The 10,574-nt window shown below is 38.6% G+C and overlaps 1 protein-coding gene across 1 annotated transcript; it reads left to right on the top strand.

The window, feature by feature from the left end:
* Positions 1 to 3,865: 3,865 nt before the first annotated feature.
* On the top strand, positions 3,866 to 7,852 carry LOC113031165 (endonuclease domain-containing 1 protein). Its single transcript, XM_026183103.1, has 2 exons — positions 3,866 to 4,211; positions 4,433 to 7,852. Exons 1-2 carry the CDS (start codon positions 3,915 to 3,917, stop codon positions 5,039 to 5,041), a joined length of 906 nt encoding a protein of 301 aa, XP_026038888.1. The 5' UTR covers positions 3,866 to 3,914; the 3' UTR covers positions 5,042 to 7,852.
* The last annotated feature ends 2,722 nt before the right edge of the window (positions 7,853 to 10,574 follow it).

Below are 10,574 nucleotides of genomic sequence, written 5' to 3'. Positions count from 1 at the left end.
AAATCTCTCCACAGCTGTAAAATAATCTTCGGAAGCAGAGAAATTGGTTATACATGCGTATTTATGCATAAATAGACTGGCGACTCGTTTACCTTATCATGTCCCCCTTTCATATATATATATATATATATATATATATATATATATATATATATATATATATATATATATATATATATATATACATATATATAGGGAGAGAGAGAGAGAGAAAGAGGGAGAGAGATATTACACCAGTATGACATATCTCATGTGTTCTTGTTACAACATTTTTCCTCCCCCAAAACACTGAAAAAAAACCCCGCAAAGGCTCACAGAAGCACAGTTTCAGTGTGTACCGTGTAAGGGCTCAATACCCGCGGTGTTGTCTTTCTGGGTGCGCTGGAAAGTGAAGCAGAGTGAAATGGTGACAGAGAGGCTAGCCAGCGTTGGCTGAGCTCAAATGTCAAGTGACAGGATAACTGAGGGGAGGTGGAGCTACAGCTTTTGGTTCATGAAGGGAGGGTCTTGTCTTTGTGGCTTTAACAATGCAAAGCCACCGCTCACTCCTCTCCGCTCGTTTCACCCGTCGGCGACCAATAACGAGCAGGCAGACCTCTCAGCTGCGAGTGAAAGTGAGAGGCAGAGATGAAGAGGACGAGCAGCCAGACAAATGTAAAGAGTGAAAAGGTGGAATCAGACTGCTGGAAGATTTTTTTTCTTCCTTTCCCCCCCTGAAGTGCCTTAGCAACAGTCCCTGATCAGCTCAAAGTCTATTGGTCAGGGCTCAACCCCATGTGGGTGTTTGGACCAATGAGCGGTCTTTGCTGCAGAACTAAGCGGGGAAAGTCTCACAGGCTAGCAATACCTGCTAAATTGTGCCCCCTAGCGGTTCAATGAAGGTCTACAATCTGTTCTCAAGTGGATGGGAGCATAAACTCTCAGTCCTGTAACTTTTTTTCTTCTTTGCAGTCTTGTCTGTCATCTTCAAAGTAGTTCGTGTAAATGTGGATGTAATTTAAACTTTGTGATGCATTAGTTTACCGTGACTATAACGGAGCAATAATACACTGATGCACAAAGTGGAGAAACAAAAGCAAAGACTGGAAATTAAAAACAGTTTGTCATCATATGACCATATATATAAACGTGATTTCATGCAGTTATCATGAGAGAGGGCACGAGGAAACAAAAGAGACGAGTCTGTAGTGCCTCCATGTGGCTAATATGCAGTATTACATAATGGCAAAACTGCTGTACGTTAGAGCAGTTTGATGCTATAAATGCATTATCACTAGTAAATATATGTGTGTCTATGTTTTATGGAATCACTCTTGTTTTTAATATGATTGTGCAAACATTTTTAACTACTTTATTTTTGTATTTTTTATGTTTGTTTAAAACAGGTCTGTCTTGTAAATGAGACATTGAGTCTCAGTGGGATTACCTGTATCATAAAGGTTAAATAAATCTGTATTTAAAAGTGTGTCATACATTGAATTGCTTTAATGTACTGCATTATATATTTATTCATCAATAATAAGCCATCATAAAGCACTTCATTTGTAATTAAATTACTCAACAGCCATACACAATCTTCCTGTATTCTGATCACATGTTCATTGCCTGTCTGAGCATCATTGAAACAGTGATGCTTCATGTTTGTAAAGAACTTTGTATGAAAAGTACTCTTGCCCTCTTTGATCCACCCCAAGAGACACACAGACATGCAGTCAGGCAGGCGGAAGGATGCCTGCTGGCTGAGATCTAGCACTGTTTCAAAAGCTTTTTTTTTTTTTAACAGTATCATTTTTGGCTGATAAGATTCTCTGTTAAATGGGTTTCTCTGCTGAGCTAGAGCCTTGTTCAAAATTCACAATCTGACAGCACAGTTTCATCACACTGACCATTTTTCTATGAAGGGAACCAGACCGGTACTTTGGAGTTTCTGTTTCCCTCGAAGAGCAGCAGAGGGCAGTGGAGCCGGGACTACACACTTGGTCTGGATTTATAATTTTAATTGGTAAAAATGCTGACAGCTGAAAAATGTCCGTTCACATAACTGCATCATCAGCCCCGGCTACATAAGTTATGATTGTCATAACTCAAGATTAGATCAGAGAGGCAAGCTGGTCCCTCAATGAATAACAACACTCAGTCACTCAAATTGACTTATTAGGGCAGTGAAGGATTGTTGCTCCGGCTAATTTGACAGTTTCCATTTGCATAACACCGACTTTGGCAGAGGGCAGTATGGACAGCTCCACAAACTCCCGCTGCTGACGTGTAGCTCCTTTTATTTGCTTTGCATCGCACATTATTTACATGTGTGGTTCCCATCACTTCATATTGGACATACCCCGAAAGCCTAAGTGTGTTCATTTGAACTGATTTTAATGAGAGAGAAAAAATCAATACACTTGTCTATATTTAAAATATGAATATGAACGAACATTTTCCATGAATTGCTCTTTTTGTATGCTTTTGTATTGCTATAACAGAATCCGTCACCATCTAGCTCCTTGGACTGGTATTTTGAGATAATTCAAATTGTCATAAAAAAAGGCAGCTTACAGTAAATGTCAAAGCTTTTAGACGCCTCAGCTGCACATCCGTAACTTTGAGCTTTTCACACACTTTCCAGTTCTTTCCATCTGCAAAAGGTGGGTACAGGTAACCCTGAATCAAATGTTAATCTTTATCCTAGCATGGTTAATTAAAGCAAACAACCTCTGACGGGACACGTGGGCGGTGGCTTGATATGTTTATGAGGTGGAAAACAGGCTCAAGTGAGCTTGATAAGGAGAGCCTGTCATCAAATACTGGCTGACAACAAGTTGGATGAAGAAAAATATACAGTAAAAAATAAAGAATATGCAATATAGGTTCAAAAGCTGTTATTATAAGTGAGAGGACAAAGAGGAAAAAAAAACTTTGGAAAAAGGACGCCGTCTTCAGATGGATTACTCGCTCTGTACACAGTGAGCTGCCAAAATAAGTGCCGAAGCCGTTTTGGCAGAACACTGAGCCATTTGCTAAGAAATACTTGCACTGTACTGCAAGGGAAGTTTCTTGAGTTGCTATGAAGTACTTTTGCTCCAGTGTCCTCACAAAACTTGCATTTCGAATTTTTTATTCTTGGCTATATGTATTAAAAACAATACCATCTTTGGTACCAAAGCTTATAGACACTCGATTATCCTTGTCCAAGTCATTATGCTCTAGTTTAACTATTGTTTTCAGCTATACAGGAGAATGACATAGTTACCAAGTGTCACTATGTAGCTGAATTTCCATCCTTTATCTGTTCATGCCTCTGGCTTATCCATGCTTCACGGTGAGTAGTACTTTACTGCGAAACGTGTATACGTAGTGCCTTTTTCTGGACTGTGAGCCTTTTGTTCATCGCCAACATAGATTAGATGGATTTGCATTTTAGGATTCCTCCAGTAGCATCTTCCTGAATACATTCCAGTGTCCTCTGTTTCATTATCGTTCAGCAGACCTCGGGCTTATGCGAGAGTGAATACCAATTACAGTTTTTCTTGGGAAAAATAAGTCATTGTGACATCCTAGCTATCCTCTTTGAATTTATTTGATTAGGCCATCAGTATGATATTGGCCTCTGTCTCAAAAATCAAGCCACGACTTCATTAAGAACATTAAAAAAGTTTTGATAGTTAGCTTAAAAGTCAATATAGCTGATGCACTTAACCTAACCACAACAGGTCCATAAGCTTTAAACACTGTATGTTTGACCTATACTGCAGCAAACCTGCATATCAATGCCACCATCCATTAGAAGGCCTGTCGTTGGCGCACACACTTCCTGCTTTGCCTATCTGCTGTGTGACATTTAAATCCTAACCGTACACCCTACGCTGTCATAGTTCTGCAGAGAGCACAGTGCGAGACATTGAAGAGACACGTTGACCATGGAGATCCTGCAGCTGCCTTTAGTTTGTGCTCTTATAATCAGTAGTCTCACATCAGCAACAGTTGTTCAAGATTTTAATCATGTGGAGAGATGCAAGGACTCCCTCTATATGGGGACTCCGCCGCGGGGTTTTGTCGACACCAAACTGAAGAAGATCTGCCAGCGATATGCTGACAAACCCCGTTATGTGACCTTGTACGATCCTTCTAAGAGGATCCCAGTTTACTCGGCTTATACCTTCAAGAAAACTGAGGGAGACAGACGTGTGGACTACCCCTGGATGTACGAGCCACAGGTTAGTGTTTCAAAAATACTTTTTTTTTCATTCATTAATCCTTGAATTTTAACCATTGCCTAATGAGATATTCCACACTTGTTAAAAAAGAAGCTTTCAAGGAAGCCAAAATTGGAAAGAAAAAGGGACATAAAGGCCTTGCATAAAGAACTTTTATTGGGTATCTTGTGCTATTTCTTGGCATGTTAAAGACTGCTTTAAGTTTTATTTCATTTCCCCAGCTGGCAGAGCTCGATGGCAATGGGAACATGTTGCCCTTCCCAACTGGCTACCTGCACATGAAGTTTGAGGACAGCCAGGCAGTGCTGGATGACTACTCTGATGTGGTTCTTTATGAAAGAGGTCACCTGAACCCAGACCAGCATCAGTCCAGTCCACACGACCGCGCTGCCACTTACACACTGACCAACGTGGTCCCAGAGATACGAGAGTTTAACATCGGGCCTTGGCGAGAGTACGAGGAGCGGATCCGGGTGCGCCTTAACAACTTCTGCCGTGGCACTGCCTACATTGTCACTGGAGTGACCACCAGGGGCAACATGATCCGTCGCAACAATCAGAACCGCGTGGCCATCCCCGAAGATGTGTGGTCTGCTTACTGCTGCACCGAGTATGACCGCAACGCGCCCCATGACGTTCGCGTTCTCTTCCCATCCCATGCAGCCCTAGCCAAAAACGCCAAAGAGGGCAACAGCATCCACGAGATGACAGTCCTGGAGCTTGAAATGTTTCTGAGAAATAACATCGAAGTCGACACCAACCTTCAGATCTTCTACGACAACTGTGTCTCTCCCTCACCCCTTCCTCTTTATCTGCAGCACACCATCTGAATGCTATCTCAGCTACATCCTCTGTGTGCATATGGGTTTATGTAGCCTAACAGCAGCCATTAACAATAATAAAAACAATGATAGCAGAAGTAAGGTAATTCAAATTTTGTCCTGCAAGATATTATCTAAGAAAGGAGTCCGTATCAGAATAAAATGAAATGTTCTTCATTCAATAAAAATGTTCTGGGTGATGGTTTTCAGGCTTTAGAGGAGGACTACTCTATTTAGAAAAGGATTGCAATACAGTTATGTAATCTTGTGTGGAAGGCTATGGGAATTGGCTCATTTAATAAATTGTCCTAATCTAATATCCCAAACTGAGTTTGTGTTGCTTTTGTGTAAAATACTAAAAGTATATGGACACATTTGCGTAAAAAGTTTTCAATAAGGCTATCATTAACTTTGGCATTAATCCGGATGCAGATACATGAACTTTTCAAAAAGGATTCTTTACCCGAATCCTAACACTGAATACTGCATGTCATATCCAACTGCAATGAAAACAACTGGAATACATGATATTGATGTTCTCAAGAATTATAACACAAATATCTGCTCCTGGACAGATCGCGGCACTCATTCATGGTGTAGAGGGAATTTTTCAGCTTTTGCAGAGGCATTCATTATCAGACTGCTCTTGTTTTAAAGCTGACAGCAAAAAGAATCAGAAATGTGCTTTCGGACATAAAGGCTCCTCTTACACTACAACAGCTGTCCACTGGAGTCATTTACTTGAAATTCTTGTAAAATGCCAAAGAAAGGGTGTTGTTAGATCAGAAATAGCCTCCCTGTGGTATATTGTGGAGCAAGTTTCATTGTCTGTCCAGATATAAAAACTGGATTTGACTTTTATGGGTGTCTGTTGGGTTTTAGTGTCTTTAATCGGTTAGTTAACCTACAAATAATAAAAGACTTTTGAATATATATATGTTTTTTTAAACCCACATTTGTAGTAAAGTTCTCAAATTGAAAACCAGAACTATAACAATCTAAATTTGATCATTCTGAGGACATTCAAAAAACAAGGCAATGCTCTGTCTTTGTGTTGGTAAAGATATCCTCGTACAAGATGCCCTTTAAAAAAAAGTTTTGATGTGTTCTCTATAATTTCTAGCTCAATGCTGCCATCTAGTGCAGAGAAAAAAAACTTAGGGTTCAGAAAACATCATCCAAGTGAGTATATTCAGAGAGCAAAAGACCTGACATTACATTAATGTGCATCTAAACAGCTGTGATATGTATTTATGAATTATACTAAACCTTGTGGGGTGTATTCATTAAAGCAGTTGTTAAAGTATAAATAAGGATGTGGTGTTTGAGATAAAAGAAATGATGAAGATGATGTTTAGTAAACCTGTTAAATATATTGTATACCAGTTTGAGTTCTCAGGCTTTTCATTATGGAATTCCTATATATTGATCTAAAACTGTTGAACACGGAAGCCTGTACACAGCTGCAGGAAGCATTATGCGCAACAATGATCTGTCCTTTTTGTTTGTCCACTGTAAAGATTTCGAGGTGTTTCACTTACAGTGCCAAAAGTGGAATTGGAAAAAAGATGATCAGTTGATTGGAGAATAAATCTGACGGGGGAGATGTAAAAATAGGAGCAACAAGTTCTTAAACCATTTACTGACCACTGATACCAAAGAAATTTACCTTTGGCAAAGGAGGTTTTATTTTCACATAAGGACCTGAATGAATGGAAAGCGTTCCGCTAGCTTTATCCAACTAAAGTAGTGCATTAGTCTGGTGTATTTGCTGTAATAACAAATTATTGTGTACCAGCAGCTGAATAAACAGATGAGAGGACAGTTCCTAGCATGAAACCCTCACTGCCAAGTTATGCCAGGCTTTGAAATTAGAATTATTTGGATGTGAATGAACTGAACCACAATCAGAGCTCAGTTTGTGTTCATTCCTGTTTATTTAACATAATGATGAGTAGCCTTATACTTTTAAGAAGAAGGTTTCATCAGCTATTGATGGCGTGGTGAGACTGGAAGCATTACTGCAAAAATGAACCAGAGTTTTTTTTTCCCTCCAAATGGCAGACTAACAGTAGGACATTTCCACGAGGATCCGAATATTACACAGAGCCATATCTCTGCTTGATGAGCATTCTGCAAAACCAAGTCAGCGAAAGGCAATGGTTTTTACACCATGTGTGCTGGATAAGCATTGGTTTATCTACCAGAATGCACAGAATTAGCTGGAGCTCTAATTTTGGTGCATGTGTGGCACGGCTTGGCAGTGTTGTGGCAGAGCTAAAACATGTCAAAGAATTGTGTTTTATTTTTTGACTCGGGTACTATGCTGCCACACACTGTAATCTATCATAATGAAAATCTTCTTTGCAACTAAGAAGTAATATGATGGTTATGATAGTCTCATCATCATTATGTTTGAATAAAGCAGAAATCAGGGTTGAAGAAGGTAGAGGCTGTGTGATGTAGTTGGGGAATGAGAAATGAGCAGGGAGGGAGACACTGAAGGTTGGTTTTAAGGTATATGACGAATAAAGAGTCCTTAAAGTTGGAGACACTGCATTCTATGTCCCCAAGGGATGGGAAAAAGCACATTACCCTCTGAGGTGAAGTTAAATCAAGGCATATTGAAATGGCTCTAGGCACTTATTTGAGCAGTTATTTTGAAGCACATTTTTAAATGAACTTTGTCACAAACTGGACCACACAGGCACAACAGAAAAGGAGATGCACACAAATGCCAATTAACAAACTGCTCCTTTGAAATTAAAGAAAAAATGAACGAACTTCAACCAACCATGGTGAGTGATGTCAATACTGGCAATGATGTGAGTAGACATTCTACATATATAGAATTACCTGTCAAATCTTTTTCGAAAAATGCTTTTAAAAAATTAGCAGACTTCATCCTCTTCCCCTATTTGGTTTTATCCAAGTCTTACTTATCTTACTATCTAAAATTCTAAAAAGTGCTACTACTTTTCAATTCTTCTGCAGATTTCAATTAAGAATTCTATGAGTGCAACATCTCTCTCCTGCAATACCCCTGGCCAAGATCACTAACACTACAGTGTAGAAAGAGGACATCAGCATTATCAGGTGCAGTGGAAAACAGGACTGTCGTCAGTATGTGTCACAAATGACTCACTGGAGAGGCAGCTGAATGACACCGAGGACAGTTACACCACAGAACTGGCCACCCTGCAAGTACAAAAACACGAGACAGGGAAACAGAGTTGTGTCCAAAGTCTTTAAATAAAATACTTATGTAACCTTGAAACACCCTAAAGAAACTCAAGTAGTTTCTTGGTACCAGAAACAGAAAGGAAACAATGAACCAGAGTTTACACTCTGAAAAATATAGCTAAAAGAAGACATAAAATGCTAGGTGACTACAGATGAAAAACTAGCCGTACGCTAAACCTGATACAGGGTCACGAATGGTAATATTCATGTCCAATATAGATATATCATAATACAAATAGAATCAGAAAATAATGCTTTGCATAGTCACTTTGATAAGTTTAAAGAATACAATCAAAATGTTGGACTGGAAGAAGTGAGAAGGCAAAAGATAATGTTTTTAAGCACATTCCTTACATTCAAATTCATCTTAGATGTAGCTTTCTTACCAAACATACATTTGTTTTCTCCTGATTGAGTCCGTTAAAGATAAAATTATATTTATCCACCCTGGTCTTGTAGACAGTTCTTAAAACCTACAAATGACTGCAGGACCCAGGTGAAGTTATAGGGCATGTTTGACCTGTTCTATTTTATTGTTCTAGTGGGACAATACATGCCTTCAAAAACACTAGCAACTAACTCTGTAATTTTTTCCTTTCTTTATTTTTCTTGCCTTCTTAACCCCTTTTTGAAGTTTTACATTAGTCAGATTCTTTCCATTGTCAAATTCTTTCGGCAGGAGTTCTGCATCTGTTAGCAAACATTAAGTACTGTAAGCTAGAAACTGAGCTAGCTAGCATGAAACTAAGCTAGCTTACTAAATAACTACTAGCTAAATAGCTTTTTTTGGTTTCTTGTTTGTTTTTTTTACCAGACCAGAGGTTCTTGGCAGTGACTAAATCTGAAATCCAGGAATTAATTTTTACTCACTCTAACCATAGATGATCTAAAACATGGACGAAACTTTGAAGCTTTAGTTCAAAATATGAAGGCAAAGAGGAAGTGCTTTAAATTCGCATTTTATCTGAAGGTCAGCAGGTGGCTGTGGCTGCAAAAAAAGCTTCTGGTCCTTTCTATCTTGACTACTATAAACACCTTCCGGGCAAATTTATTGGCTCATTCATTCATTTTGGGTCAAACCAAATTAAAAACAAACAAACAAACAAAACTGCTCATGGTCTACTAATTTGTAAATCATAAACTGGAAGCCAATGAGAATGCAGATTTACAGTTACACCTGCCTGTCCTTGCCACATCCAATTATTTTTACAACAGTGGAAACAATAGCAGACATGCTTCTCTCCAGACTTCAAAATGGACTTCGGAAACTTCACATCAGAGTAACTAACATCTTTTTTACACTAAGGCTAAAATGACGCCATGTTTTGTCTTTCTGTAAATTAGAATTTGCCTGCTAATGCGATACTTAAATACTAGGAAGCCAAGTTGTGTTCACATGCTGCAGAATTCCTCTGCCACCCAGTGGCCAAACCACAAACACCTTTTTAGCAGTACAAACCCAGCCATGTCATAAAAGCGATGGCACAGCATTTGTTTAAGAATGTCTTTTAATGTTTTCCAGTTCAGATACACAACATACAGTGTGTAATAGCCTCTATTTGAAATAGAAATATTAACTTTAATTCTTTCAACCCCTTCTGGTCATTATGCTCTCTCACAGTCTCTTGAGCCTCAAGCAGGTTTTACTGAATCAAATGAAACAGACAAACAGGTGCAAGCCTTCACTTTACCTTTCTGGCATTAAATCTTATATAAGAAGAAGAAGATATTTGGATCGGTGTAATACTTTCTCCCCTTACCTTAAGCCAACATCAAAACTGTAGTGTAAACATGTAAACTTGGTGAGTGTGCTTCCGTTATCTGTTGGCTCGTCCAAATCCCTTGTTTCCAAAAAAGAAGGAAAAAAGAAAGAAGGAAAGAAAAACACACATTTTCTTATGCTGTGGCTAACTTAAACTCACTAACAAACAGCTGGATCAATAATCCCCAAAATTCAATGTGCAGACAAGATTGCAAAAAGGTAGCAAAACAACCACCGTGGTTACTAGAGTTTGAAATTAGACTAAAAGAATACAAAGGATTTCACAACTTCCCAATTACAGGTTATACTGTATGACAATGCCCGAGACAATGTGAGACACTAACAAGTAAATTCAACAGCATCACAAAGAAAAATAAAAAAAATAAATCTTTTTTTTTCTATTTTTGAGCATATTTAAAGAACTAACATGTTGTTTTTTCCAAGCCTCATTTCACAAATCTTCTCAATTTCCTCCTTTTTCGTGTGTTCTCCACAGCTGTTCTTTGGCTTTTCTTTTTTTTTTTTTTTAAACCAATG

This window comes from Astatotilapia calliptera, chromosome 10, assembly GCF_900246225.1.
Source record: "Astatotilapia calliptera chromosome 10, fAstCal1.2, whole genome shotgun sequence".
NCBI lineage: Eukaryota > Metazoa > Chordata > Actinopteri > Cichliformes > Cichlidae > Astatotilapia > Astatotilapia calliptera.
This window is presented reverse-complemented; position numbering and strand designations above follow the sequence as displayed.

Excerpts from the sequence above, each read along its gene's own strand:
- LOC113031165 (XM_026183103.1), top strand. The coding sequence starts at position 3,915 with ATGGAGATCCTGCAGCTGCCTTTAGTTTGTGCTCTTATAATCAGTAGT. Across the intron at positions 4,212-4,432 it reads CCTGGATGTACGAGCCACAG|CTGGCAGAGCTCGATGGCAA; the intron begins GTTAGTGTTTCA and ends TCATTTCCCCAG.